Genomic DNA, 25,642 nt, shown 5'->3' with positions numbered 1-25,642 from the left:
TACATTCCAAATTCTGCTGTCGTTTCCAATCAAGACAAAAATTCTTCAGGATCATACCCGAAAAGAGAAAAATCCAAGTGATACTTTTGCACGAGACTTTTTATCATATTCGAATCGAGACTTTTGTACAACTTCTTCACTTCCTCATCTGCCATCGGTTTATAGAACGCCTGTTGGGGAGGCCATCGAGCGCTCGTACCACTCCTCTCTAAGACGTAGTTAGCCTCATCTTCCAAAGACTCGTAAACTCCAATAAAATTGTAGGAAACGATACAAGGCTGACATAGAAGACTAAACGGTTGCCAATGCTCATTCATATCCAAAACAGGCGTGCTGAGCAAATAACGAATAAATTCTGCAAAAGTGACGTCATCGCCACTCGTAGTGGAATTTCTTCGATATTTTTGAGCAATTGCCTTTCCGAAGCGATCCCGATATGACCTGTTCTCTTCGACTAATTTATTTCGATAGGCCGAAACGAGTCGTGTAAGCGGATGACGAACGAACGTAAAGCGATAATACGTTCGCAGACGACGCTCGATCTCGAATCTCGAATAATTAATGAGAAAATTCAGATTGCTGTGATTGGTCGTTTTAATCGATTCGAAAGTCGGATAGCGACCTTCGATGACCTGAATGACTTTCTTCCAATTGGCGCACGCCGCCTTGGGAACGTAGCAGTAGAGCAACTTGTGTTTATCGTCAACGATGATGTGCTGTAGCAGTCTGTAGCGCTCTTTGAAACTCAGCGCGGCAAGCGGCGAACCGCGAAACCGGCCGGATCGGCGGCGACCGTGCCGCCGCCGGCTGAGTGCAAACGGACAAAGGCGTTTTAGAGTTGCATGTCGAGCCACTTGAGATTTCTAAAACACGTACGTACGCTAGCTTCCTCTCGAACTTGTTTATTAATTCAGTTCCGGGAGTATAAGGGAAAGGTCCAGGCTCGGCCGGGGTCCCGCGCCTCCTAGAAACTGCGATCGAGACATGCAAACCGTGCCTTTCGTCAGTAAAAAAGTATACGAAGCCATGCAGAGAGCTGGCCTGTGGGAAATTAGCGCGGTCATGCACCCGGAAGCGACGTTAGCGCGAACAAAGAGAATTTTTTACCTCTATAGAAGCTCTCTCAGAAGCAGACAATCTTTCCGGTTGTAACGTTTGCTTCTCAATGACGCCGATTCTTTCCTTGATAGTTCTAGTGTCTTCCGTAGCGTAAGCGGCCGTGACGTCATCTTTAGGTGACAAAACTCGTCGGCTCATCCAAAACATCCCCGTCAGCGCTACGAGCATTAGACAGAGAATCGTCCGAAATCGACAATGTCGAATCATGAAAGCGGCACAGTGGACATACGGGAAAGAATATGCCAAATCGAATTAAGTACAAAAACGTTTATAAAAAGAGAGAGAGAGAACTTAATTGCGAGTCCAGTCAAAGTCGTCGAGTTTTCGGTTAAAAAGAGACATTCTACTGACGGCGTCCTCTGAGCGAGGAAGAGTGCACGGACCCGACGTGATGCTCCAATCAAAATTGCTTACGTCAAAACCGGATTTCTGTCCCCAAAAATAGATTAAATTATTATGATGTAAATTTCCCCAACATACAATCATTGGAACGAAAGGTGGAGCGACGGACAAGGCTTCTAATTCCTCCCAAGTCCACGTGTTATAGATGAATGAAGGTCGACCTTCATCATCTTGATCTTCTTCTTCTTCTTCTTTCTCGTCCCTTTGGGAGAAAAATGCGTGCGATTTAATTTCCGTCGCCGTTTCAGTGCGACTGCGATACACGTGACCGAGTCTCTGATTCGGAGTTTTGTTCAGTAGCTACGTAGGAAATAATTATAATTTTACCCTATAAGGGAGATTTACTAACTTGACTGATAAGACGAACTGCGTTGGAAGATAGATACATTGGAAATGTTATGGAACTTCTGAGAACTTTCTTATACAACTGAACGCGATCTCTCGCTTGAAAAGGAGCCTAAAGTCAAACCATGAACCCCTGAAAGAGTGAGTCTAATATTGATTTCTACCTGTCCTGTTAACATTTCATATAAAAATACGCCGCATGTCCACCAATCAACAGATAATCCATACTGTTCACCTCGAATGATTTCGGGTGCGATGTAACTGGGAGTTCCTGCGCACTTTCTTTTTATTTATTTATTTATTTATTTAAATAATTACCACAGAACGTGCTTGTCTGATCACTTCCTTCGAGGTCTTTAGCCGATCCGAAATCGGTTAGGCACACGTGACCGAGAGAGCTGAGAAGAACGTTTTCTGGTTTAAGATCTCTAGAGATTCAGTTGTTTAGTGATAGTGGAGACGATGATAATAATTTATACCTGAATATGATGCCAAGTGAATGGAGATATTCGGTCGCAAGAATTATTTCTCCTATGTAAAAGCGAGACTGATTTTCGGAAAACTTCATCTCCCGTTTCTAAAAACCAATGTCAATTAATATCACAAGTCTGAGTGGCTGACCAAATGATAAAATAACATTCCACCGTTGAGAAATGGAAATACGTAAAAGAGATGCTCATCTGACTGAAAAGAGGACTAAGACAGCATCAGTAATTAAATAATTAATAATTCTCTACTCTTAGTTTCCTTACTAGGAGCGAAACACAAAAGGGATGATCAATTCTCCTGAAAAGAACCTAGTACCATACATAATCAATTCTATTCCAGATCACATATACCGTAGGATTTGAGCTTCTGCTAATATTCTAGCTTCTTCCCTTTTCGTTTTCACGCTCGACTTGAGTATGACTTTTATCGCTACAACGCTCTTAGGTGCAACGTGCTCAGCTTGAAAGACCTTCGCAAAACATTAAGTATTTAATTAATTAATCATGGCTCCTATTAGCTCTTCATGCATGCGTGTAACAATAATGCACGGTGCAGAGTGCTAACCTTTCCAAAACTTCCCTTTCCGACCATTTTGCGCAGGCGAAAGTCTTCGAATTGGGGAACGTTCGCCGCAAGTTTCGTTCTAGGGGGTTTGTAATCGCCCGCATCAAACGACGAATCGCCCATCAGCTTTTGAGTGTGCTCTTCGCCGCTGACATCGTAAGACCAGCACCAGCAGCACGTTCGCCGCATCGATACGCCGCGAGATCGAGGAGAAGCGTTATAACGGCATACGGGACATTCTATGACGTCGACGCGAGCAAATAAATCAACAAGAGTTGCAGAGTAAAACGAAGTTCGTGTCATGAGAGAGAGTCAGCAATAAAAGTTAGGCAACTTCCAATTGTTTAATTCGGTCCATCAATGTTGAGGCCTCCTCTCGAAAATTCAGTTTGGAAAGACCAAGGCACGTGCACTTGAGACGCTGCTCATCCTAAAAATAAGAGATTCGTGTGTGCGTTTAAAAAAATAATTCAATAATAATTAATTACATTATATGTTTCCATTTTGATACGAAGACGGAAGTTGTAGAGCTTGAAAGTCGCGTCACTGAACGCTTCATCAAACGCTGTCTCATTCTTAAGAAACCAATTAATTAAAACATATAAATCTATGAGGAGTATACGTACGGTTTCTTTCAAATTTCCAAGGTCTTCAGACGACATTCCAAGCAAAGCCTCACCGGATTCATTAAAGCAGGAAATCCATTGTTCCCCACTGAAATCAGCAATGTGAAGCTAAACCCAAAAAATAAATAAATGAATATCCCCTTTTTATATGATTACTTGCCTGTAATATAAAACGCCATTTAAACGAGTCAAACGTCTTATCGAGCTTCTCGCATCGATACACGCCCTCCCCCGCTTCAACGACCTTGAAATTTTGATCAGGGAGAGGACACGCCTATAGGAAGGAAGAATACAACAATTCACACTACTACCTAAGTGCATATATGTACCTTATATAGACAATTGTCTTTCTTGAAAAAGACAACCATTGCTCTAGCGGAAAAGTAGTCAGGCTGAAATAAAAAACGTGAGTTAATTGGGAAAAGAATGTGATTTGCGCTTACTTTATCGGTCATGTGACCCAGTCCGTCGCCCTTGATCTGCGACAGAAGTTTGAACTCAGCTGGACGAACTAATAAAGACTATGATTCCCCCGCCCCCAGAGAGAGTGTTAATATCTCTCACGTTCTTGCAGACCCCCGGATATTGACTTTGCTAAAGCAGCGTGACCCTCCAGTTTATACCATTCCTTCAGTGACGTTGCATCCGGGACGTCAGAGTTTAAATTCATTGATCCAGCAGAGTTAACAGACAAACAACGTCCTTTTTATTAACAAAAATAGTATTGATTTTGTCACGTGGTCTATAGACATTCTCACCGCCAAAATCGGATACTCTTGCTCCTTTGATGGCAACAGCTGATCCACTTTCCCCGTCAAATGAAACAGCCTAAAAACATAATATATAATAATAAATATATTTTTCTTTGCTTACGTCTTCGCCCCATAGGGTCGTTGTTACGGCTCCCGTTTTGTCCGTCAAAACCAAATCTCGTTTTGTCACCTTGAGAAAAATATATATAGAGAGAGAAATCTGATTTTTGTTTCCATGGATACCTGGCGTCCGCTCGATCGAGCTGTAATTTGAACCGATTCGCCAACTGACGTCAAAATCCCAAGAACATCTTTTTCAAAAAAATATTATGTGCACTTTCATATTAATTAATTAATTAATTAACCAATCATGCTGTCTTTGGGCACATCCTCGATTTTCTTAATCGCGACAAAATCATAGAGAATTTCGGGAACATTCCCAACAAAATCAGAACACTAAATAAATAAAAATATATAATCTATAAGAACCCTACATAGAGATACATACAAGTTCAACAGTTGTGTCTTGAGAAAAGTAGAGCTCATAATCGTTCTTAATAGACGTGTATTTCTTATTGGCTGGACGCAATTGACACCGAGATATATAGTACATCTTAAAAAGGATATTGACTCTGCTAACTATGTAGGAATTAATCAGCTACACACTTTCCCCTTTTCAATGACGTCAAAAAATTTTCGAGCTTGATCATTGAAAGCGGTTCCTCGAATTTCATCCTGAGAGAATTATTTAATTTATTTACTTATTTAATTTTTACTGACTGATTCGTCGACGAGATCGATGGAAAAGAGTTGTCCGTCGCCACGCGAATTGCTCCACGTTTTCATAGGCGTCTTATTGGCGACTCTCGCTCGAATTGTCCATCGCGATTGATACGGATTCAGACTCTTAATTGGAAAAATTCGCGGCGGTTGATCCGATTTGGGAGAACGAGAAGACGCGGCTGCTGACGTCATCATAGTTGGTCTACACACAAAGAAAAACATAAGAAAAAAATCAATATTGATAAAATTTACTTGTTATGGAATCCTTTTCCCATTCCACTTGTCTTCTTCTCAGAAAAGACACTTGTTGTTGAACCTATGTATGTACATTATGTATGTATGTATGTATCTCTCTATATAAGATCTCACCTGTAAATGAAGAAGTAGCTGGTTTCTTAGGCGGCGTTTCAACGGATCGACTCGACTCTAATAAATAATAAAAAATTATTTATTGTATTAGTGTTATGACGTCACCCACGTGGTTCCACTGGCGCCGCTGCGGGGGCGGGGGCACCACTTATAACTGGACTACCAAGAGCTCGATTCACATCCGATCCTTTTCGAATGACATCCACACCAAGAATAATAATAATCCTAATTAATTAATTAATTATTTTATTTTATTTTATTTTTTTGGAGGTTTACTTTCGACCGTTCACTTCGTTTGATACGTATTTTGTGAGACAAAGAATAGCGTATCTTTCGATTTCGTTATTCATAATGAGAGGATTTAGTTGCGTGGCCATCATTGCTACGTCGTCGCGATCATTCAAAATGCGTCGATTCGGCGTTTTTTCTTACCGTTTAGCGTCGATTCGCCATCCGAAACGATCAATCTAGAGGAAAAAAACGATGTCGTCATTTTTTTCAAGATGGCGGATCGCAGACCTGTAGCGATCCGCTGGAGCGGCGCTTCCTTGCGGCGATTGAATCTTTTTCATGTTCTAGGAGAGAATCGTGACTTCGTCGAGTTGCGTAAGCGCGCGAATTTCTTACGAGGATCTGCAGAATGGGATTCTGCGGCGTTCTGCCTTGAACTACGGCCTGGAAATGAGAAGCGATTGACGGAAACTGACGTGGATGAGTCGATCGGCTCGCCTGGATAGCTCCGCGCGAAAGAGAGTCGGACATCTTTTCGCTTAGCGCCTAAACTGTAAGTGATCACGAGGTGCGAACGCCCCGGATAACAATGCCTCTCTTCAAGAGAAACGCCCCTAAGGCGGAGCCTCAAAGCAGTGCTGGCGAACTCTCACTTCCGCCTGGGTTGCCGTACTCGTGCGTTCTAACTCTCAATCACAACGACGATGATGAAGTGTGGACGTGCAAATTTTCACCAGTCGACGATCGCCTCCTTTTGACGACAACGTACGGGAAAGTCACCTTATGGAATCTCGGCACTTCACCGACTACTACTCGACTTGCTGAAATTGTCGGAGAAGACGGCTATTGCTCGGCGACATTTTCACCTGATGGAAAGTCGATTGCATGTCACTTTGGCAACAATCGAGTTACCGTGGGAACGATCGACGCTAAAAAACCGTTAAAAAAACTCAAAAAATTCAAACCGTCTCACGAAATCGATTTCGGAAATACAATCCGTTCGCTCGAGTACGGAGCGCAAAGCAATCTTCTCATATCAGCCTCCTGGGACGGTCAAGTGATCCTATGGAAAGCAGACAAAGGCAAACTGATATCCTCTATTGACATATGTCAATACTATAAGAAACGACGTTCGGAGACTCACGGTTCAGGATTGTGGTCGTGCTCCTTGTCTCGCGACGAATCTCTCCTCGCCGCCGCTTCGTCGACTTCCGAGATCTATCTAATAGACTCGCAGACACTCGTTCTCAAGTCGACTCTAACCGGACACGATTCCGACGTCTATCACTGCGAGTTCGGTCAAAGACACGCCCACCAAGTCCTCGTTTCCGGATCAAAGGATGGAACGGTGAGAATATGGAATGTCGACGTCGCGGGAAATTCAAAGTGTGCGAGAGTGCACGAAACCGGTTTCCCAGTCAAATATTGTCTACTTTCCAAAAAAGGAAATATTCTCGCTGCTGGAGGCGACGCCTTTCAAGTCCTCTTACTCGATCCCTATAGTGGAGAGACGATTCGCAGTCTCAAGTTGGACGACGACGCTTTTCATCATGCCGTACATAGTATGTCGATTACTGAGTCGGAAAGATATCTCGCTGTTGCCTATACGGACTCGAAAGTACGAGTTTGGCAACTTGCTAAGAGAGTGACGTCACTCAAGAATAAGTGCAGGTTGATTCTACGATCTCTAGTTGACGAATCAAACATAGGTCGACTCCCAATAAGCGAACATCTAAAATGCTATCTACAGTATCTCTTTGATTAATTAAATTGTTCAAGACACAAACGGCGTAAACATCCGGGACGCTTCGATTCTAGCGTGCGTACAAGGGGCCCCAAGCCTTTTGCAGCAAAAAAAGAAGCAAATCACTCCGCAATCATGACTGGTTACGGGAGAGAAAGGTGCCGCAGCGAAAGTGCACCACCCTATCGCAAGCAATCGCGATTTGAACGCAGATCTGGCCGAGGAGGTCGACGCGAAATGCCAAGCGAACCCCCTTTCACTGCCTACGTGGGAAATCTGCCCTATTCGTGCGTTCAAGGCGATCTCACGCACATTTTCGCCGGCATCGAGGTAGATCGACGAGCACCCGGACTCCCAAAACTAATATCTCTTCGAAAAAAAAGGTAAAAAGCGTTCGTCTCGTACACGATCGCGAAACGGACAAATTCAAAGGTAGTGCGGGGGCGGGGGGAAAGGGGTCCCCAAATAACGACAATGTGACAGGATTCTGCTACGTCGAATTCGAGACTCTCGACGCATTAAAAGAAGCGCTTGGCTTCGATGGAGCCGTACGTCAATAATTAATTAATTAATTAATTAATTACATATATATTTAGCAATATGGTGACAGAAACATCCGGGTTGACGTAGCCGAACAGAGACGAGACAGACGTGAAGGAGGTGGAAGAGGTCGAGGTGAAAAAAAAAAAGAATCACTTATTTAATTAATAATAATAATAGATAATGTAGGTGGGGGAAGAGGAGGAGGAGGTGGAGATCGAGGTGGAGATCGTGGCGGACGAGGCGGACGAGGTGGCGGCGGTTTCAGACGTGATCGAGATCAGGATTATGATCATAGAGATCATAGAGATCAAGAGGAGAGAGGTACAGTACAGTAGTAATTGATCTCTATTATTATTATTGATCCTTTGTGTGAAGGAGGAGGATTTGGGTCATCTGGACGTCGAGGTGTTGGTGGAGGTCGTCCAAGAGGCGGTGGCGCTATTAGCGACGGCGGTGGCGGCGGCGGCGGCGAGCGTTTTGAAGAACCGAGAGAATTGACGGCAGGTGTGACGTCACAAATATACCTATACCCACTTTTAATTAATAAACTTTTTTCTTTTTCTTTTTTTTTGAAGAGGAGGCCGCTGGGAGGCCTCGGCTTAAATTGAAACCGCGCACCGTTGCCGAGCCGCTGAATGCACCTGCAGTGACGTCATCGCATTCCAGTATTTTCGGCAAAGGTAGACCACGTGAGGAATCTGGCGGCGGCGACGGCGAAACGAAAAACTGATGATAGAACTCACCACCCGCGAGACCGATACTCCAAGTCTTACCGCGAAACGGAGGAGGCGCGATCTGTTATTTTACGTCTTTGAGCGCACGCGCACGCTATCATCGCGCGGTGTTCCCGTACGTTCCCGAACAACGTGACCCGTCTCGACTTTTCTGACGAAGCATGGCAGCAACGAGGCGACTTCAAAAGGTAACCTTGCTCCGAATCGCTTCATATCCATGGCGCGACTCGCTCTCCTTGTCGCGATCGAAAGAGGGGGGCCCCCTTCACTTCCTGAATCGGCGACGTCTCCAAAACGACTGTCGCAAATCGTTTTGGTTACCCTAGCGCGCGCGTTTATCGTCGAATCCCCTTAGGAACTGGCCGATTTGCGCGCTCGCGCCTCTCCCATGGTTTCTGACATACAAGTCGACGAAACGAACATTCTTAGTTGGAATCTTCTACTTTTGCCGGTAAAAAAATATTTTCGATCGTTCCACGGGAGGGAAAAATTTCAAAAAATATTATTTTCATTTTTTTCATTTTAGACGAACGATCCCTATAGTGACGGCGCGTTTAAAATCGAAATCGTTTTCCCCGCCGAATATCCTTTCAAACCGCCCAAAATAACGTTCAAAACGAAAATCTATCATCCGAATATCGACGAAAAGGGTCAGGTTTGCTTGCCAATTATCAGCGCCGAAAATTGGAAACCGGCAACGAAAACGGATCAAGGTTAATTAATGATTAAAATAGTTATTGATTTTAGTCACGTGATCTCGTTTCTTTCAGTTCTTCAAGCTCTACTTGCTCTCGTTCACGATCCCGAACCGGAGCATCCTCTACGAGGCGACTTGGCCGAATTATATTCGAAAAATAAGAAGCAATTTCTGACGCAGGCTAGGGAATATACGAAGAAACACGCCGAAAAGAGGCCGACTTAGATGGAACGTTCGTTGTGAAATTTCGTAGACTGTCACGTGTGCCGTTGTGCTTCTTGTGTATTGGGGGTAAAATTTGGACACTATAGTGTGTATAGTCAGTGGTTTTTTTTTTCTTCTTCTTTTTGTTTTTTTTTCTCTGTTGTTTCTTGTGGCGTCCTGCTGCTGGTGCAAGGTGCCATTTAGCGTTTCTGGTGTGTGTTAGCGTGTTCTGGGCGTGTGACTTCGTTAAAAATATTAAATAAGCGCTCTTGCATATATTCTCTCTTCCCACACTCTTAATTAAACTCTAGAAAAAAGATTGTTGGGAGGGAGAGAGAAGACTTACTTAATTAATTAAATAATAAATTAATTATAATCGTACCGTGACGTCATCAGAAGACGAATGCTTGCTGTTGATTGGAGCATCGAAGTCGCTTGGTTGATGGTCGTCGCTTTCCCAGACGCTAATAATATTGCTTTGGGAACCACCTGTGGTCAGAAAATTGAGTACTAGGCATTGGGGGGGGGCTTAATTCTAGTACCATTTGCACAGACGTTGCCTTTTGTATGTGTTCAGAAACCGGTTTTGTTGCTATCTGACAAGAAAATGAAAAGTCAGGTAGAGGAGAATATTTCACTTTGCTTACCTCTTCCGTGACGGTATCTGTATCATAAATTGCTGTCAGAAGAGCAACACGAGACAATTCCCGCGGCGCACTGCTCAGCTGAGATACTATTTCAATTGACCTGTAGAATAACTAAAAAAGAACGTCGAGCTTAATTAATTAATTAATTAATTAATATAAGGGAGTTACCTTATCATTGGCCACTGTCAAGTTGATCATGGCGTTTCCGTATACTCTACCCTTGAGGACATTGGCACAAGTGGATATGGCATTGACAGCAAGTTTCATTGTGAGCTGCGTTGCCTGGTGCTCAGCAAGAGAAGCTGCACCCATCCAATAATAATAATAAAATAAATAATCATAGTTAGACTTCTCCTACTCAAATGAAAGGCTTCTTTTTCTGCTCCCCACGTTGCCGGAAGTAAAGAAGCTTCAGATCGAAAATTCAAATCTCCGTTTTCACTTAGTTTGTTCTTGGACAATGACAATCTAGCAAGTTGGGCTGGCGAGTCACTTAGCCTAGTTCAAAATCTGCATTCTCAATATATATTGAATATAAAAAATTGACTGACATTCGTAGAAACGCTGCCGGGAGGAGACAGCTAAACTCGAGCCAAATCACCAGATCATTCTTGGACAAAGTAGGAACGACGTCAGTTACAAAATCATCAATTGATATTCTGAATAATCCTCCAGCGTCACTTAGATCTCCTAAGCCAAATGACTAGTTCATTTCCATATAGCACTCACTATAGTGATACCTTCCTTATTCCTACAAACGGCCCAACCTCCATCTACAAAACCACGAATTTCATCTAAACCAGCTCCATACGTATCAACCATTTCTGATCCATCAACAAGTCTACACTAAGAACTCTCTTATCTGCCCCCTCCTCCTCCTCTAAAGACTTTACGTGCCCTGTCAGTGCAAATTCTCCAGATCCAACATAGTAGAGATGACCATTGGGCTCTCGCAGACATTCGCCGGCGATTTCTATCACAGACGAAAGTTGAGTCACAACTGACGCCCTAGAATACAAAATTCAAAAAACTCGACTTCACTTCTAAAGCAGCCCTTTTACCTATAGACTTCCATAGCTGCTCGGTGATTGAGATCCACTAAATTAATAATTGTTTTTCGACTGACCATCTTATGTGACGTCAATGTCTTGTTGAGTGCGGCTAAGAATATGACGTCGAGTAGAATCTTAGTCATGCTTCCTCCTTTCATTCTTGTCGATCCTATTAGAATACATTAAGTAGCTATAATAATGATTATTATTATTTACCTGTTATTGATTCTGGTCCTACAATAGGATTTAGTATAAATCCTTTTTCTGACGCTTGTAGATTCAGGAATACGTCCTTGCAGTTTTTCACGGGCCATTTCTCAATGAAACTATCTCTAGCCAGACTGACAGGATTAAAGCCGACTAAAACAGGAATAATATTTTCCTAAATCATATTGATTTTCAGAGCACGTGATTCCCATTGCCAAACAAACAAAGAACCTTATTCAAGGCATAGTCAATTTGACCAGCGACGTAGGGAGCAGAAAGACCGCAAGTAATTCCAAAAAACTACACAAAATTAATTAAATTCATAAATTTTCTTTTCACTGACTAGAGTCGTATCAAAATCCTGCACAGTTTTCTCCAACTCTTTTGAGCCTATAAAAGGCGCATATCAATTAATAATAATTTGTCATTAATCTAAACCTTGAATGGGATCGTCTTCTGGCATTTCTTTACTAACAATCAACGCCTGATCGCCTCCCGCTATAAGATAATGAAAGCACGGACGAATATTCCACTCTTCGAGCACTTGATTAAACGCTCGACAGCAAAGCCAGCCCTACATGTAAGGGAGGAGAGATAATCAAATCACATCACGTGACACAGGGCGGGGTTTGTAGGTGCCGCTAAAATTTCATTTGCCCTCCCATTTACCACTCGTCCACTTGTCCCACACCCACTGAAAACAAAAGCCTTAGAAAAGAAGAAGAAACGCGTAGTCTTTGCACGCAGTCACGGCGCGCGCGATATTCTTACATTATTTGCTCCTTTGTGCATGTTTTCCTGGAGAAAGAGACTCTAAAAACAGTAGTTTTGCTCGTATTCCTACCTCCAGCATCGACGAAGCTCTCTCCGCTAGCCGTTCGATCGTGCGCAAATGCACGTCCGAGTAGACGCACGCATTGCCCTGCCATCCGCTAAACATCTGCTCGTCGGATTCGTGCAGCATTGCGAGCATTTCCTATAGAGAAATCGCGAGGCTATTCCCTATTCGTCGTGAAGAGATACCGCTGGTTTTGCAGCGTCGATGCCGCGCGTCGCTTCGTTCGACATCTCGCTGATGCGCAACGTCTTTGCCATGGGGTACAAAGAAAGAGAGAGAGAAAAAAGCGTCACACACACATATACGCACGTACACGCACATCCACGCACACACATACGTCACAACAGAATGAAAAAAATCTCATGCAGCATGCAATGTGAGAGAGAGAGCCCCTACTACTAACATTAGTTTCGTGGTTGGTTTAGTCTGTTCGCACACATTCCAATTTAATTCTTCTAAATGAGCTAAAGGAGAGTTAATTAAAATATGACATTGTATTATACGAAAGAATGGGCGTACCCATGTCAGACGCTCTGCTGCTGCTGCTGCATCTGAGCCTGCATTTTAGCCATCATTTCACGCATCTTTTGCAACTACAGAGACACAGGAAAAAAAATAAAGATGACTTATTCCTTTGTTTATTTATTTATTTATTGTGTTGTACTTCCGCTTCCTTTTCGGCCAATTTTCTGTCAGCATCACCGCCATCAGTAACTATCTCTGCCTTAGGAGTTCTAATAAGATATCAAAAAAATAGGTAAAATCGCCTCCTAAAAAATGATCTTTACCTGACAACCGGACTTCCGCCTTTGAGTTTCTGCAAGCGAAAACTCTCATAGTGAACGTCCTGCGTGACTTCCTTCAAATCCTGCATGTGCGTTCGAATGAGCATGTTTCTCAGCATCGTAAAATCGCAATGATCCCCATTCTCAACTAGAGAGAGAAATGAAAAAAGAGAGATTGATCCCAAGAGTGAGCTCATACCTTCAACGACTCCCCACGGATACAAACGCCCTCGAATCTTCTTTCCTCCCACTTCTAATAGAGTGTTACTCCCCACGACTCCAAACGGCATACTATCCTAAATCCAAAATATTTTTTAATAAATATTAATTATATATATATTACTTTGAGATCGCCAGCTGTGTCGTCGTCATCCATTTCACCCGTGTATATGTGTATTTTGTTCTCCTCAATTTCAGCCATAATCTAAACGAAAAATCCAATTTTAAATAATTAATTAATTAATTAATTATACGCACTCTGCGTTTCAATTTCTTGCACTCGATTGGAGTCAAAGTATCAGCTTTCGCAATCACAGGTATAATATTGACTTTATCATGAAGCTGCTTCATGAGTTCAATATCAAGAGGCTTCAGCCTAAAGAGAAGACATCATCCAAGAGAGTCCACCCCTATATATTATTACAATTCCATACCCGTGTCCAGTGGGAGAAATGAAGTAGAGGCAACAATGAACGCGATTATCGACAATGTGACGTCGATTCAACGCCTGTTCATCACGCAAATACGCTTCATATTGCATATTGATATACTTGATAATAGGCTTCCAACTAAGAAAAAAATACATAATTAATTCTAAATGTACGCACTTCAAAAAATCAATAAAAATTACTTCAAAAAATCAATAAGAATTACTTAATTAATTCTAAATGTACGCACTTCAAAAAAATCAATAAAAATTATGTACTTCAAAAAATCAATAAGAATTACTTCATTAATTCTAAATGTACGCACTTCTAAAAATCACTAAAAATCAATTAATTTAATTCTTACCAATCTCGATTGTCGACCGCGTCTCCGAAGCCCGGCGTATCGACGACTGTCAATCGAAGTCGAACGCCCTTCTCTTCGATATCAACCGTCGACGTTTCGAGTTGAACGGTCTGTTTAATACGATCTAAAAAAGCAACATTGATTTTTTCGTAATTTTTATTAATTTATTTATTTATTTTACCGGCTGAGGAAGGGAATACGCGATCGGCGTAGAGATCGGTCAGAAAGAGGCTGTTTACTAGAGTCGATTTTCCCAAACCCGATTCGCCTGCACGAAAAAGAGAGCGAAAGGAATGAGAAAGTCTTTTGTCGCATTTCTGCGGTTCCGGCGTGCATTCTTTGCAAACGAAGAGCTCGAACGTAGTGTATAGGGCAAATTACGCTCGGAATCTCTTCGATTTCGATGCGTATCGACGACTTTTTGCGATTTCTTCTTCTTACCGACGACCATAAGCGTGAATTCGAAGCCTTTCTTCACCGCTTTGCGATGAACTTGGCTCGGGAGGTTCGCAAAGCCGACGTAGCCCGTGTCGGTGTCCATTCGAAGAATGCGATCGCGGAGGCGCGGAGGCGTGGGAAAAAAGTCTTGGAAAAGAAAGGCGACAATACCCCGGATAACATAATAAGAAAACCCGTACAGTACTCTTCAAAAAATTAATCAAAACGAAATAAAGGAAGCATATTATTTTTTGATTCTAGACGTAACTACGTCAGCCTAGCTTGCTATAGCACGAAAGAAAACATGCGGAATGGAATCCGGGGGGGGTGGACACAATGTGTGCGTGCAAAGGGCAAATCCCCAGTCCCCGGATCGAAGTATGTCTCATCAGGAAGTCGATGCCGACGACGCGAGCGCCGTTTCGACGCCGTTCGCCGCGCCGACGAACGCCAAAGCTCTGGAAGACCTTCGAACGGTGCAAGAAGCGCACCCGACAGTCGCAGATCGCACAGAAGAGGATCGCGGCGACGAAATCGCGACGTCGCCGCTCGTCGCGCATCAAAAAGACGACGAAGACGAAGACGACGACGACGACGACGATGACGATGACGATGACGACGATGACGACGGTAATGACGACGCTTTCTATCTATTCTCTCGTCGACGTAAGAATAAGGAGGGGCGATGGGTCGAAACGAGAGAACGTTCTTCTCGCACTGTAGTCAAAGGCGGAGGGGGCGTGGTCGGCTCTGGCGCTATTTCGTACCAAGACGTGCGCGCGTTTACGCAGCGTGTGCATCAGCTATTGACTCCGCAAGGAAAACAGCTCAAACGATCTCTCGTCTCGTTTCTACCCACAATACCCGGTCAGTAGAGTAGTCTATGCTACGTTTTTTTCTCACTCTCGTCTCTATTTTAGGAGCTATTGATAATCAGGGAGCGAATTCGAGCTATAGGTGGTGCTGTGCTATATTTGTTTGTTTATTTTTTTTCTTATTTGCTACTTGTTATCGTAGTCTGTGTTCGCTTCTCGCCAATCCTCCCGTTGTCGAGAAACCGGTTGAGAATCTTCCGCCGGCTTCTCTCGTCGGTTTTCGTCTTCGTCCCGGACAGGTTCTCTGACTGGCGCGCGCCGTCCGCCCGGCCGGCCGGCTTTTTGACTGACTAGGCTCTCTTTTTTTTTCCTGCGCAGATCCCGGAGCAATTTCGAACGGCGTTTCACGAGAAACCGAAAAAGAAGAAGCGAAAAAAGCATCACAAGTTGTTTCGGCTTCAAGAGCCCAAAGAGGAAAACAAGAAGGAAATCAATTCCGTCGAACCGTTGCCATTTTCCGACGGCGGCGGGGGCGGGGCCGGATCGTCAAAATTTCCCGCACCCAATTTCGCACAGACGACAAGTGAGAAAAATTTCAATATTTATTTTTTCGCGTGCTGATTGGGTAGTATTAGGTGCGGGATCGTCGCACAACGGAGTCGAGACCGTTGGATCTCATAAGGATAAGAAACACAGAAAGGTACATTGTCTAGGAATTGATTCGTTTTGACTCTGACGTCACTAATTGTATAGCGCAAACGTGAAGACGGCGATAGAGAGAAAGACAAGAAAAAGAAGAAGAAAGATCGAAAGAAAAAGAAAGTAAAATTAATTAATTAATTAATTAATTCAATAAAAACGTAAGAGTCTTTTTTATGTAGCGTCATTCTCCCTCCAACCCGGAAAGTGTCAATAAAGCATAACGAATAATCTATACCCAATTAGCAGAGGAGATAAATACGTATCGTTCGCTTTCTACTTCTACAGCTGTATTCTCAATTAATTAATTAATTAATTAACGGGGACTGTGTGAATTTTTAATAATCAATCAATCAATGAAGAAGACACATTGTTTCCATTCTTTGCATACGTACGTTTCTAAGATGTTCTCGATTTTCCCAGCACTTTCATTTCATCGGACAGAACCTTGGTCATGTGAATGGCCTTTTCCGCCTCTTCGCCGCCTATATTCGTCAGCGCCACTTCAGCGGCTCCTCGAACATGAGAAATCGCGTCATTTCGCCTAAAAAAATAAACCTCAACTATGTCGTCATGGCAGCGTAGTGCATACCAAAGCGAAACGATGTCCGGGACGGCTTTCTCCGCCTTGAGATGACCCAAGGCGAGACAGCCACTTTCCCTCACAAGTCTATCGGGATCTCTTAGCGATTTTCTCAACTTGGCGATAATCTTTGCATTGAAAACTTCGGTTCGAGCGAGCGAAATAGCCGCAACAGCCCGGATATTGGGATCCGAATCATCCAACAGCTTCAAAAGGGCATCAATGACGGCATTGCTCGAAAACTTACCTGAGAAAAAATAGATAAATAAATAAATAAATAACTATTGATTTCCTTACTCAGATTTTCCACTGCTGTAAGACGAACTGATGATTCCATATCGAACACTTGATGCATGTTATACTTCTCAATCGCCATTTGACTGGCACGCTTCCAAAACACGTGCTTCTCTTTCGAATCGCCGCGAAACGCCATGAATTTTTCCTTTGTCGCTTGATCTTCGCCGTCGAATATCTCATTCTGAAGGACTTTGAGTAGCCATTGGGTGTTGTCGTCGCTCAGAAGACGCTGAAGTCTCGATTGATACTCGTTCAGAAATGACTGTTGAAATTTGAACCAGGGAACGCAATCGACGTCACCAAACGATCGTTCCCAGAACGTCATCAACTTCCCAGCCTCATCAAGAGCTAAAAAATCTCATATATTATGTAATTATTATATATGTATTTACCCATCTGTTTTCCCTTTTCTGATGCTTCTAGAATCGTCGACGTTTCTATGGCAGCTTTCGATTTCTGAGCTTGCGTCGTAAATAAGTCTATCATATATACATAATTAATTAATTAATTATTAATTAATTATTTATACCGTGTCTTCGTATTGTTGATTGGTATGAACTTCGTCCGATTTCAACGCGACTGTCGCTTGTCGTCTCTTTCGCTTTCTCCGTGACGTCACTCACTATTTTAATGAGTTCATCCGCTCGCTGCTTCTTTCGCGACGAGTCGTCAAAATAGACCCAGGGCAGTTCGGCGAGCGTGAGACGTCTAAAAATAGAAATCACCTCTCGAAAATTCTTAACTCCTGTATACTTACAAGCCAGCATTGAGAAAAGCTTGAATAGTGTCCTCTTCATTGACAGCAGCAGCCACGATAGGCTTATTCGAAATATAGGCAAAGGAGACGACGTCCTCGCAATAGCTACTGCACGCCGATTCTTCACTCACAACAAAGACAAATGCCTAAGAGAGAGAGAATAGTGAAGGGGGGCCCCCTCCCCGGGGAGGGGAGGGAACATATAGGACACATGCCTTTGTTTGCATCAAGGCTTTTCCGGACACGCCTGGTGGAGCCTTGTCCGCCGAGTGCTCTTTCCACACTGTTAGACCTCGAGCGTCGAGTTTGTCTAAACGATGTCGATTATTTCTGCGTTTTCGCTTCTGCGAGCGCTCGCCTGCTACGTAGCTAGCCATCTCGCTATCGGACGAAGCGAAGCAGAGCATGACGTCGCTTGGTTTCACCGTAGCTTCGACGATTTTCTGCGCTGCGCCTTCTTCTTGATGGCGATGATGATGATGGCTTTCGTCTATGCCGAAATCGAGTCACTGTGGTGAAACGCACCGAAATTGTTGTCATACGGCTATGCTTTTGGCCCATTGCGTGGAAAACGTTTTGTGTACTTGATCCTGTCCGGGAATGTTGATCACGTGCACGTTGCCTTGCATATTTGCAGCACGTGGATGGGCCGTACTCCTTTTCGCGAGACATCTGACGCGTGTCAAACACCTACTAGTCTCGCGCAAACGCAGACAGAATCGCTCGGAGACGCAGCGGAGCAGCAGCCCCAGCAAAAACTCCTCGTTTAGTCGCTCCGAGTCCTCGCCTTCGAATCGACAACTCGGCGAAAGTTGAGACAAACTACGGACTACTGTAGCACTCGCCAGATGCCAGTGACGCGCTAACTCAGTCGCCGCGCCGCATTTTTGATCTGCAACTCCACTGTCGGTTTAGTAAGTCATTTCGCTGCCTGTACATCAATATCGTTGCAGTTCGCCGTGCGAGGAGTGCGTCTATGCAGCACATGGTCCGGGGTGGGCGTGACGCACAGTAAAAGACACCTGTCCGGTACGCAAGCGGTTTCAAGTTTCGCTATTGTTCTCTGCGCGGCACGAGGTACTGTACAGGGCATTTGATTTAGCCTAAATTGTTACTTCGCACGTCATCTAAGGGAGTGGTTTCGTTTGGTATCACTTTATTGACTGAGGCCCCCTTTTAGGTTTCCTTTGTGAAATCGACAACGTTGGAATTTTTCTTTTCGTTTTATTTTCAGAATTTCTTTGACCGTGCCCCCAGCTGGGAGGGGTCACAATTGATATTGGTATGGCGCGGTTATTTATCTTATTCCATTTCAGGTGCACATATCATTTAGCTAAAGCTAGTATACCACAGATCCTTCTAGGTACCACCTACTCACAGTGCACATTTTTACTGCCCATGCATCACCTTTCTTATCATCAGACAACTTCTATCTTCTTTCACTTCATCTTCAATTTCAACTTCTTAGCATCTCACCTATTATCCTACACTTCATCCTCCATCATTATCTACTCTTCCTTCACATCATCATCATCATCATCAGCAGCTTTACATTCATCATACCTTAGGCATTGCTAGAGGAAATAGAGGCAGTAGGGTAGAGAATTAATTAATTAATTAATTAATTAATACTATGTATATAATAACTTTATTTATTATTTAAATAATTATCATTTATTGTCTTTACTTACCTTTCTTTTTGGCATAGGACGACCGTCGCCAGCGATGAAGACGTCGAAGAAATAAAGGTTTCTGTATGGGTTACTCACCGTTTCGCGTACTGGTTCTTTCTTTAGGGGGCTAGGTACGGAAGGGAGTGTGCTACGCCGGACGGCCCTATTGAAGACTACATACGAGGTATCTGTACGCTGTACTCACGATTTCTTTTGCTGTCTTCTTTTTGAGATTTAGTTGGATGCAAGGCTGCATGCATGGCCCCACCGCGTCCCATGACGACGTCGAAGTAAGTGGACAAGCGAAGACGCCAGGTATCTGTACGTAAAGTCCACGTGTTCACTTGCCTGCTCTTTTTAGTACTTAGATGCAGACGATCGACGGGGCAAGGATGGACGAAGACGACAGAAGTGGACGAAGAAATATCAGAGGTATCTGTATGGACCGTTCGTTGTTTCTCTTGCTCGCTTTTTTTTTTTGAGATATAGGTGCTCAAGCAAGGATGGGATGAAGATGGATGGACGAAGACGGCACTCATCGCGGTATCTGTATGAATTTTTCATGTTTTCTTTTGCTGGTTTCTTTTTAGCTTAGGTATGCGGACGGGCGGCGGCGGACGGATGAAGAAGAAGGACGAATCGCCGCGCGGATGAACAACGGATGTCATCGGTGGTATCTGTATTGATTTTCTGTATTTTTATTTTTTGGCTTTTTTTCTGCCTAGGTCTCGTCGTCGTTGCAAGCGCAAGTCGTCGGGACAGCGACGCCCGGGCCTAGTCAATGATGGACGACACAGCCTAAGATCGCGTTAAGAAAATTATATTGATACTATTTGATCTGTTAGCAGAATGCGTGACGACGACGACGACGACGACGACGACGACGACAACGACGACGACGACGACGACGACGACGACGACGACGACGCCTGCCTGTCCTCAAGGTATATACAGAGTAATTATTTAACTAAACGTATATATGGTACTATACTACAAAGTAATTTATACTGTATACTAGATAGGTAGCTAGGTAGCTAGGTAGTAGGAACACCACCACCACCACCACCACCACCACCACCACCACCACCACCAGCATCATCATCATTATCATCATCATCATTAGCAACCTGCACCATCTGCACCATTCGCCTTCACAGCATGTCAATGCTGTAAATGCCAGCTCTACCATTACCATAGATACTAGAAGATACTAGTATTTATGCCATTACCTAATTATCATTACCCCTATTTTATCAATTGCTTTTCTTCTAGGGAACCCGGATAGAAATTTCCGTTGTTGGTATTCGAATGACGCACGTTAGAAAGTAGGCGTGTGTGCTCAAAATGTCCGCGAGGCTCGACATCGAGTCTCCTTTGCGCGAAGGCTTTCTCTTCAAGGAAGGCGGCCACACGAAGAGCTGGAAGAAACGCTACTTCGCTCTCTACCCGGGTCTTCTCGTCTATTACGCGAGCTTCAGCAAATACAAACGCGATCGAGAGAAAAAGACTCTTCAGGTAAGACGCATACGTTTAGTCGAGCTCATTTTCATGTGACTCTCTCCTAGGGCAAAATCAACGAAGTCCAAGTCGTCTCATCAACCGTAAGCATCCCCTTTCCGCCACCTCGCCCCTGTTCCTTTATCGTGCACACGAACGACGCGGGAAAACTAAACAAGCGAAGGTGAGAAAATGGGCGTTACGGTCGGTGTGGGCCCCCCCTAAATAAATTCTAAATAAATTCTCGACAGCGACTACGTGCTCAGCGCTTTGAGCACGGAAGACATGAACGGATGGATCGCTTGTCTCGCCGCCCAATCGTCGTCAGAAACCGACACCTCCGCCGCCGCCCAGTCAGAACAAAAACCAGTCATAACGCCGGTGACTGAAATTCTACCGGCAACCGAAGACGAAGAAGACGAAGGAGACGAAGCGGAAGAAGAGGCGGAAGAGACCAGTCGCATGACGTTGACAAGCGACGAAGTGAAAGCGGACGAACTCGCCGCTCTCGAAGCGGCGGAAGCCGACGATACGGTCCCCGAACCGGCGCCGCCGCCGCCGGTTTACGCCAAAGTCAAAAAGAAAATCGGCGTCAACGCCGTGCCGTATCTAAGAGACTCGCTTCTCGATTCGAGCGACGATGAAGATGACGACAAAGATGAGAAGACATCTAAGCCGAAATTGAAACGAGGAAATCAAATTTCTGTGAGTGAGGATGAGGAGGCGGAGTCGACGACAACGGATGATGAAAACGAGCGTATGAATGGCGAGACGGCAGCCGCCGCCGTTGCCATGAGCGACTCCGGAACTTCAAGTGACCCGGATGCGGAAGAGGAGGAGTATAAAGCGACGGCGGAAACGGAGGGGAAAAGTAAGGGATGTAGGGGGGGTCCCCCCTTTCAATAGATCGCTCTGCCTTCAGATGTGACTCAAAACTTGAAGGAAGGTATTCTTTTGAAGCAGGGAGGTCGATACAAGTCTTGGAAGCATCGGTTCTTTCGTTTGACACCCGGCGTTTTGATGTATTACAAAACAAAGCAGGTGAACACACACAGATGAAAGCGTCATCGCATACATCTTTATTTTAAGGAGACGACTCTTTTGAGTAAGGTTCGCATTAGTGGAGCGCAGATAACAGAGCCAAAAGGTAGATAGCGCTTATACGTGGAATATAGTACACTACTCTATAAAAGGAGTCACGAAAAAACCGTACCAATTCTCCATCGTCACAACAAACGAATGGAATAAGAGAAGGTACGTCACGTGAGAAAAAGAGTAGTCTCCAATAATATTATATTTTCTAAGCACGTACATTTTGGCTGCGTCATCAGCCGACGAAAAAACGGCTTGGATGGAAGCATTCAAGGTAAAAAACGCAAACCCGGAAGAAGTAGGGAAGAACTTTTTACACACAGAAAGCGGCTTCACATTCAAAACGCGCCGAATTCGGAACATACGATCAACGCATTCGCGACACCTCGAAACCAGACAGTAAATAATAGAAAACTCAAAAAAATAATAATAATAAAAATAACATAATAGTGGAGCAACCACGTGACGACTCATTCCAACGTTTACGTCACAAATCAATGGACGAACGAAAGCTTTCATCGATGATCGACAAGAAAAAAGGCAAGTCGCCAAATAAATCGCCGGTTACACCAGTCAAGTCATTGGGAGCGAAATCGCCGACTCCGCTGGGTCGACGATCGCCGGCATGTGAAGAAAAGTCATTTTTGGGTCAAGTCGTTCAGTTGAGATCGACAAGCGGAGCGTCGTCGCGTTCGTTCTCGCAAATGAGAATGGTGAGCGTCGAGGAAAGGGACGTCGATAAGAAATCGTCCAAGGTCCACTTGAGAGCGTTGGTATCGAAAGACAAGAAGAGATTCGTCAGTACAGACTTCGATTTGGATTTGACATGTAAGGAGAGGTGACGTCATTGTTACGCGAGAGAGAGGGAGTTTTTAAATAGATGTAACGAATCGGCTTATTGCTATGGGATATCCGTCCGAGGGAGCCGAAGCAATTTATCGAAATAAGCTAAGCGACGTCCAAAAGTAATCATCATCATAAAAAATATCAAATTTATATTTATCAATTTTAGATTTCTTGAAACTCGACACAAAGGCCATTACAAAATTTATAATCTGTGCTCCGAACGTGCCTATCCGGCGTCCAAATTCTATAATCGAGTCGCCTATTATCCGTTTGATGATCACTGTGCTCCCCCTCTCATTATGATTACAGCATTCTGTAAAGATCTCGTACGTATACCCATGGTCCACTAACATAGTCCGGTCTGAGTCTACGTTGTTCTAGCATTCGTGGTTGACTATGAGTAATGAGAACGTGGCTGTTGTCCACTGTAAGGCCGGAAAAGGAAGAACGGGTGTTATGCTATGCGCCTATTTAGTTCACTGCGCCGCGTAAGTAAAACTGATGACGTAGGCGTATTGATTAAGTTTACTCTAGATGTGAGTCGGCTGAAGAAGCTCTGGAGTACTATAGTCAAGCTAGAACATACAACGGAAAAGTGAGACCAGGCTGCATGTATTTCTATGTATTTATTGAATGTGCACCACCACAAGGGCGTTACGATTCCCAGTCAAAAGAGATACGTTCACTATTACGAGCAGGTCTTGAAACGGGGTCTCCGCTCGACGGAGAGAAAAACGCGAACACTTGAACACATAAGGATGATGACGGTGCCGGATGTCGATGCTCTCGGAGGATGCAGTTAGACGCATTTTGCGCATAGAATGACGACACTCTTCTCATTCTCTACTCTATAGATCCTTACTACGTCATTTATGAGAACAATGAGATGAAGTATTCAACCAAAGTGAGTTATCTTATATATAGGCATTGCTTTAATTAACTGATGTCTTCAGAAGTCTGATCAACCCGTGGAACGGCAGAAAGGTCAAAAAGTAAAAAAAAACGATTCCTTTTTATAGATAATTATTACTTATGTCTAGATTGTTATTATAAGCGGAAGTTATCCTGTGAGCGGTGACATCCAATTACAGCTTTGGGATTACGATCGATTTTCTGACGTAAGAAATAGTTACGTAGTCGACTCGGGGTTTAATTATTAATATCATAGGATGACCTCCTGTGCAATTTCTTTTTCAACACCCTCTTTATAGAGAAAAATAAAGTCTCGTTTAGCAGAATGGAGGTATACATATAATATACGATTATTAACTATAATGAAGGGTTTTTTATTAGATCGACAAGGCGTGTCAAAAGAAAAGAAAAGAATTCTCCGACGACTTTCGCATCGAACTGGTATTCGCTGATGACGATAACAAATAAAAAACGGTGACTCTCACGAAACCAAACTTTTGTAATTGCCTTTTTTATACAGCTGTTTTACAAAAAAAACAGTGAGAACATCACGTCACTAATCGTATTTCACGTAGAATCGTCACGGATTTTCCTATGTCTTCATCTCCAATGAACTCGCCTTTGCACACGAATTCTTTCAGTTTGCTTTTCCCCACGGGAAAATACGCTTCCGGCACGCAGAGCTCTCGACTAACTTCATTCGTTCGTCGAACGAGTTTAAAAAGCTGAGTGGGCTCAGTCACATTTTTTAGGAGGGACAATGACTCGATAACAGTCACGGAACGATTTTTCTCGTACCAATTCAAATTGATTTCGACGCCCTGGAGAGGCGAAGTGAGCATTCCGCAGCCAATACATACGAATCGATCATCTGTAAAATACTCCTGTAGATCTCGCTTGGAGAACGACGTAATTGCTTTCGAATCGTGAAGACTTTGTGCCGGATTTTCGACTAGGCGTAAGTAAGACTTTAGAGAAACAGAAAGGGAAATCTATACCTACCCTGAAGGTTGACGTATTTCCCGACGTATAGTTCCTGTTTAGGAGACTCTACGCTGCACTTATACGTTCCCGAATCGGAAAATCGACTCTTATTGATCACTAAAACGTTGTAGCTTCTGCTTCGACTCCTCTCACAAACGTGATTCGTATCGACGAACTTGCAAGGTAGAATCCTTTCCCACGACGACGTAGATGTAGATAACCTGTACCAATGAAGACTAGATTCTTCTTGAGGCAAGGAGACGTTGCACACTATTCTGTCTTTCATTGTCACCATCATCGACTTGGTTGTTGCGTTGATAAAACACGGTGAGCATCCTGCAATGAGTTAGAGCTCCTTTCTCATGCAAATTCATCGAAAGTGGGCTTGGCTTTACCGGTAACGACTTCTTGAACTCGCACTTGCACTTTCACTTCTGATTCGACAACGCACTCGTATATACCCATATCTTCGAATTTAGCCTCTCGAATGACGAGCGCTCTTCCGTCCTTTTCGTCGGTCCAACATCGGTTCGAGTTGGGTAGAAGCCCGCAAGGATCGTAAATGACGTCGTCTTTTTTATTTGGATTATCGGTATTGATCTTTCTCCACTTGGGATTGTGGGGAGGATAGCCCTTGCAGCTAACCCGGGCCGTGTTCTTCCCCTTCTCTAACGTGACCGGCAACACGACCTTTTCCAAGCCGATAATACTCTCTGCATGGGGGGAGGACGCAATCTTTAATTATAAAGGGTCTCAATTATGATCGAATACGTGCGCTGACCCATGCAAAGCGTGATGACGACGACGACGAGTTGTCTGATCTCCATATAAGACGTATATCCTGCTTGATCCGCAGGAAGCGATCGACTGAACGATCGTCTCCGATTCCACTCCACTCAAAACAAAA

The 25,642-nt window shown here is 43.8% G+C and overlaps 12 protein-coding genes across 13 annotated transcripts; 5 read left to right on the top strand and 7 right to left on the bottom strand.

Annotated features, from left to right (window-relative positions):
• Window positions 1–6: 6 nt before the first annotated feature.
• Window positions 7–1,356, bottom strand: LOC136187221 (carbohydrate sulfotransferase 14-like). Its single transcript, XM_065974777.1, has 2 exons — window positions 1,108–1,356; window positions 7–863 (listed from the first exon to the last, which is right to left on the bottom strand). The coding sequence occupies exons 1-2, from the start codon at window positions 1,324–1,326 to the stop codon at window positions 30–32; spliced, it is 1,053 nt and encodes a 350-aa protein (XP_065830849.1). The 5' UTR covers window positions 1,327–1,356; the 3' UTR covers window positions 7–29.
• A 54-nt stretch (window positions 1,357–1,410) lies between these two features.
• Window positions 1,411–3,108, bottom strand: LOC136187469 (serine/threonine-protein kinase Sgk2-like). Its single transcript, XM_065975069.1, has 10 exons — window positions 2,920–3,108; window positions 2,706–2,824; window positions 2,619–2,652; window positions 2,488–2,562; window positions 2,346–2,443; window positions 2,185–2,294; window positions 2,031–2,137; window positions 1,871–1,978; window positions 1,600–1,821; window positions 1,411–1,548 (listed from the first exon to the last, which is right to left on the bottom strand). Exons 1-10 carry the CDS (start codon window positions 3,106–3,108, stop codon window positions 1,411–1,413), a joined length of 1,200 nt encoding a protein of 399 aa, XP_065831141.1.
• A 58-nt stretch (window positions 3,109–3,166) lies between these two features.
• Window positions 3,167–6,264, bottom strand: LOC136187216 (replication protein A 70 kDa DNA-binding subunit-like). Its single transcript, XM_065974771.1, has 22 exons — window positions 6,179–6,264; window positions 6,077–6,124; window positions 5,969–6,024; window positions 5,882–5,916; window positions 5,726–5,831; window positions 5,559–5,674; window positions 5,450–5,506; window positions 5,333–5,396; window positions 5,078–5,282; window positions 4,964–5,032; window positions 4,806–4,910; window positions 4,663–4,753; window positions 4,541–4,608; window positions 4,419–4,487; window positions 4,304–4,373; window positions 4,110–4,247; window positions 3,989–4,056; window positions 3,875–3,937; window positions 3,706–3,819; window positions 3,546–3,653; window positions 3,408–3,494; window positions 3,167–3,349 (listed from the first exon to the last, which is right to left on the bottom strand). Exons 1-22 carry the CDS (start codon window positions 6,209–6,211, stop codon window positions 3,245–3,247), a joined length of 1,875 nt encoding a protein of 624 aa, XP_065830843.1. The 5' UTR covers window positions 6,212–6,264; the 3' UTR covers window positions 3,167–3,244.
• On the top strand, window positions 6,263–7,455 carry LOC136187220 (WD repeat-containing protein 5-like). Its single transcript, XM_065974775.1, has one exon. The coding sequence runs from the start codon at window positions 6,270–6,272 to the stop codon at window positions 7,443–7,445; it is 1,176 nt and encodes a 391-aa protein (XP_065830847.1). The 5' UTR covers window positions 6,263–6,269; the 3' UTR covers window positions 7,446–7,455.
• Window positions 7,456–7,496: 41 nt separating this feature from the next.
• On the top strand, window positions 7,497–8,819 carry LOC136187228 (eukaryotic translation initiation factor 4H-like). Of its 2 annotated transcripts, none has more exons than XM_065974785.1 (8): window positions 7,497–7,582; window positions 7,637–7,754; window positions 7,808–7,856; window positions 7,908–7,972; window positions 8,021–8,099; window positions 8,154–8,288; window positions 8,343–8,471; window positions 8,543–8,819. In XM_065974785.1, exons 1-8 carry the CDS (start codon window positions 7,560–7,562, stop codon window positions 8,695–8,697), a joined length of 753 nt encoding a protein of 250 aa, XP_065830857.1. In that variant the 5' UTR covers window positions 7,497–7,559; the 3' UTR covers window positions 8,698–8,819. The 2 variants fall into 2 exon arrangements, with proteins under 2 accessions (XP_065830857.1, XP_065830855.1); XM_065974783.1 differs by having other exon boundaries at window positions 8,145–8,288.
• Window positions 8,776–9,876, top strand: LOC136187231 (ubiquitin-conjugating enzyme E2 L3-like). Its single transcript, XM_065974788.1, has 4 exons — window positions 8,776–8,889; window positions 9,057–9,152; window positions 9,228–9,414; window positions 9,472–9,876. Exons 1-4 carry the CDS (start codon window positions 8,863–8,865, stop codon window positions 9,621–9,623), a joined length of 462 nt encoding a protein of 153 aa, XP_065830860.1. The 5' UTR covers window positions 8,776–8,862; the 3' UTR covers window positions 9,624–9,876.
• On the bottom strand, window positions 9,651–12,681 carry LOC136187217 (glucokinase regulatory protein-like). Its single transcript, XM_065974772.1, has 18 exons — window positions 12,532–12,681; window positions 12,353–12,484; window positions 12,280–12,306; window positions 12,178–12,216; window positions 11,947–12,082; window positions 11,852–11,898; window positions 11,740–11,808; window positions 11,518–11,683; window positions 11,311–11,470; window positions 11,147–11,257; window positions 10,990–11,090; window positions 10,801–10,939; window positions 10,608–10,747; window positions 10,418–10,551; window positions 10,250–10,360; window positions 10,145–10,198; window positions 9,985–10,091; window positions 9,651–9,909 (listed from the first exon to the last, which is right to left on the bottom strand). Exons 1-18 carry the CDS (start codon window positions 12,679–12,681, stop codon window positions 9,903–9,905), a joined length of 1,830 nt encoding a protein of 609 aa, XP_065830844.1. The 3' UTR covers window positions 9,651–9,902.
• On the bottom strand, window positions 12,576–14,749 carry LOC136187222 (septin-2-like). Its single transcript, XM_065974778.1, has 11 exons — window positions 14,584–14,749; window positions 14,324–14,410; window positions 14,143–14,266; window positions 13,785–13,919; window positions 13,609–13,726; window positions 13,475–13,555; window positions 13,331–13,427; window positions 13,135–13,279; window positions 13,011–13,080; window positions 12,866–12,939; window positions 12,576–12,810 (listed from the first exon to the last, which is right to left on the bottom strand). Exons 1-10 carry the CDS (start codon window positions 14,681–14,683, stop codon window positions 12,871–12,873), a joined length of 1,026 nt encoding a protein of 341 aa, XP_065830850.1. The 5' UTR covers window positions 14,684–14,749; the 3' UTR covers window positions 12,576–12,810; window positions 12,866–12,870.
• A 201-nt stretch (window positions 14,750–14,950) lies between these two features.
• Window positions 14,951–16,471, top strand: LOC136187226 (uncharacterized). Its single transcript, XM_065974781.1, has 8 exons — window positions 14,951–15,246; window positions 15,304–15,447; window positions 15,501–15,537; window positions 15,598–15,694; window positions 15,774–15,978; window positions 16,031–16,095; window positions 16,149–16,217; window positions 16,277–16,471. The coding sequence occupies exons 1-8, from the start codon at window positions 14,961–14,963 to the stop codon at window positions 16,316–16,318; spliced, it is 945 nt and encodes a 314-aa protein (XP_065830853.1). The 5' UTR covers window positions 14,951–14,960; the 3' UTR covers window positions 16,319–16,471.
• On the bottom strand, window positions 16,411–18,332 carry LOC136187219 (uncharacterized). The gene is made up of 9 exons (XM_065974774.1): window positions 18,274–18,332; window positions 18,090–18,221; window positions 17,947–18,041; window positions 17,732–17,877; window positions 17,504–17,682; window positions 17,367–17,453; window positions 16,975–17,322; window positions 16,687–16,924; window positions 16,411–16,638 (listed from the first exon to the last, which is right to left on the bottom strand). Exons 1-9 carry the CDS (start codon window positions 18,290–18,292, stop codon window positions 16,494–16,496), a joined length of 1,389 nt encoding a protein of 462 aa, XP_065830846.1. The 5' UTR covers window positions 18,293–18,332; the 3' UTR covers window positions 16,411–16,493.
• A 2,403-nt stretch (window positions 18,333–20,735) lies between these two features.
• On the top strand, window positions 20,736–24,318 carry LOC136187697 (uncharacterized). Its single transcript, XM_065975357.1, has 19 exons — window positions 20,736–20,919; window positions 20,970–21,085; window positions 21,153–21,772; window positions 21,824–21,942; window positions 21,991–22,048; window positions 22,095–22,155; window positions 22,207–22,267; window positions 22,317–22,392; window positions 22,444–22,821; window positions 22,874–22,958; window positions 23,006–23,165; window positions 23,221–23,327; window positions 23,374–23,434; window positions 23,490–23,637; window positions 23,694–23,743; window positions 23,793–23,831; window positions 23,880–23,957; window positions 24,008–24,082; window positions 24,133–24,318. The coding sequence occupies exons 1-19, from the start codon at window positions 20,749–20,751 to the stop codon at window positions 24,217–24,219; spliced, it is 2,550 nt and encodes an 849-aa protein (XP_065831429.1). The 5' UTR covers window positions 20,736–20,748; the 3' UTR covers window positions 24,220–24,318.
• Window positions 24,262–25,620, bottom strand: LOC136187699 (uncharacterized). Its single transcript, XM_065975359.1, has 4 exons — window positions 25,517–25,620; window positions 25,131–25,448; window positions 24,754–25,071; window positions 24,262–24,703 (listed from the first exon to the last, which is right to left on the bottom strand). The coding sequence occupies exons 1-4, from the start codon at window positions 25,560–25,562 to the stop codon at window positions 24,300–24,302; spliced, it is 1,086 nt and encodes a 361-aa protein (XP_065831431.1). The 5' UTR covers window positions 25,563–25,620; the 3' UTR covers window positions 24,262–24,299.
• Window positions 25,621–25,642: the final 22 nt, after the last annotated feature.

This window comes from Oscarella lobularis, chromosome 5, assembly GCF_947507565.1.
Source record: "Oscarella lobularis chromosome 5, ooOscLobu1.1, whole genome shotgun sequence".
Lineage (NCBI taxonomy): Eukaryota > Metazoa > Porifera > Homoscleromorpha > Homosclerophorida > Oscarellidae > Oscarella > Oscarella lobularis.
This window is presented reverse-complemented; position numbering and strand designations above follow the sequence as displayed.

Coding starts and splice junctions, on each gene's coding strand:
- LOC136187217 (XM_065974772.1), bottom strand. CDS start 12,681: ATGTGTGTGCGTGGATGTGCGTGTACGTGCGTATATGTGTGTGTGACG. Junction 12,485..12,531: donor TCGACGCTGCAAAACCAGCG/GTATCTCTTCAC, acceptor ATTTCTCTATAG/GAAATGCTCGCAATGCTGCA. Junction 10,199..10,249: donor CAGATACCGTCACGGAAGAG/GTAAGCAAAGTG, acceptor TTTTCTTGTCAG/ATAGCAACAAAACCGGTTTC.
- LOC136187228 (XM_065974783.1), top strand. CDS start 7,560: ATGACTGGTTACGGGAGAGAAAG. Junction 8,100..8,144: donor AGGAGGTGGAAGAGGTCGAG/GTGAAAAAAAAA, acceptor TAATAATAATAG/ATAATGTAGGTGGGGGAAGA. Junction 8,472..8,542: donor ACCGAGAGAATTGACGGCAG/GTGTGACGTCAC, acceptor TTTTTTTTGAAG/AGGAGGCCGCTGGGAGGCCT.
- LOC136187699 (XM_065975359.1), bottom strand. CDS start 25,562: ATGGAGATCAGACAACTCGTCGTCGTCGTCATCACGCTTTGCATGG. Junction 25,449..25,516: donor CGTCATCACGCTTTGCATGG/GTCAGCGCACGT, acceptor CCCCCCATGCAG/AGAGTATTATCGGCTTGGAA. Junction 24,704..24,753: donor GAAATACGTCAACCTTCAGG/GTAGGTATAGAT, acceptor ACTTACGCCTAG/TCGAAAATCCGGCACAAAGT.
- LOC136187697 (XM_065975357.1), top strand. CDS start 20,749: ATGTCCGCGAGGCTCGACATCGAGTCTCCTTTGCGCGAAGGCTTTCTC. Junction 21,086..21,152: donor GGAAAACTAAACAAGCGAAG/GTGAGAAAATGG, acceptor AATTCTCGACAG/CGACTACGTGCTCAGCGCTT. Junction 23,328..23,373: donor TATTTAGTTCACTGCGCCGC/GTAAGTAAAACT, acceptor AGTTTACTCTAG/ATGTGAGTCGGCTGAAGAAG.
- LOC136187231 (XM_065974788.1), top strand. CDS start 8,863: ATGGCAGCAACGAGGCGACTTCAAAAG. Junction 9,153..9,227: donor GGAATCTTCTACTTTTGCCG/GTAAAAAAATAT, acceptor TTTTCATTTTAG/ACGAACGATCCCTATAGTGA. Junction 9,415..9,471: donor GGCAACGAAAACGGATCAAG/GTTAATTAATGA, acceptor CGTTTCTTTCAG/TTCTTCAAGCTCTACTTGCT.
- LOC136187220 (XM_065974775.1), top strand. CDS start 6,270: ATGCCTCTCTTCAAGAGAAACGCCCCTAAGGCGGAGCCTCAAAGCAGT.
- LOC136187469 (XM_065975069.1), bottom strand. CDS start 3,108: ATGCGGCGAACGTGCTGCTGGTGCTGGTCTTACGATGTCAGCGGCGAA. Junction 2,825..2,919: donor GAAAGGGAAGTTTTGGAAAG/GTTAGCACTCTG, acceptor TGTTTTGCGAAG/GTCTTTCAAGCTGAGCACGT. Junction 1,549..1,599: donor CACCTTTCGTTCCAATGATT/GTATGTTGGGGA, acceptor TTTTGGGGACAG/AAATCCGGTTTTGACGTAAG.
- LOC136187216 (XM_065974771.1), bottom strand. CDS start 6,211: ATGTCCGACTCTCTTTCGCGCGGAGCTATCCAG. Junction 6,025..6,076: donor ATCCCATTCTGCAGATCCTC/GTAAGAAATTCG, acceptor ATTCTCTCCTAG/AACATGAAAAAGATTCAATC. Junction 5,283..5,332: donor GGAAAAGGATTCCATAACAA/GTAAATTTTATC, acceptor CTTTGTGTGTAG/ACCAACTATGATGACGTCAG.
- LOC136187221 (XM_065974777.1), bottom strand. CDS start 1,326: ATGATTCGACATTGTCGATTTCGGACGATTCTCTGTCTAATGCTCGTA. Junction 864..1,107: donor CTGAGAGAGCTTCTATAGAG/GTAAAAAATTCT, acceptor TACGTGTTTTAG/AAATCTCAAGTGGCTCGACA.
- LOC136187222 (XM_065974778.1), bottom strand. CDS start 14,683: ATGGACACCGACACGGGCTACGTCGGCTTTGCGAACCTCCCGAGCCAA. Junction 14,411..14,583: donor ATTCACGCTTATGGTCGTCG/GTAAGAAGAAGA, acceptor TTTTTCGTGCAG/GCGAATCGGGTTTGGGAAAA. Junction 14,267..14,323: donor CGTATTCCCTTCCTCAGCCG/GTAAAATAAATA, acceptor TTGCTTTTTTAG/ATCGTATTAAACAGACCGTT.
- LOC136187226 (XM_065974781.1), top strand. CDS start 14,961: ATGTCTCATCAGGAAGTCGATGCCGACGACGCGAGCGCCGTTTCGACG. Junction 15,247..15,303: donor CTATCTATTCTCTCGTCGAC/GTAAGAATAAGG, acceptor CTCGCACTGTAG/TCAAAGGCGGAGGGGGCGTG. Junction 16,096..16,148: donor AGGATAAGAAACACAGAAAG/GTACATTGTCTA, acceptor CTAATTGTATAG/CGCAAACGTGAAGACGGCGA.
- LOC136187219 (XM_065974774.1), bottom strand. Junction 18,042..18,089: donor GATGGCTAGCTACGTAGCAG/GCGAGCGCTCGC, acceptor GACATCGTTTAG/ACAAACTCGACGCTCGAGGT. Junction 17,323..17,366: donor AGAAAAGGGAAAACAGATGG/GTAAATACATAT, acceptor GAGATTTTTTAG/CTCTTGATGAGGCTGGGAAG.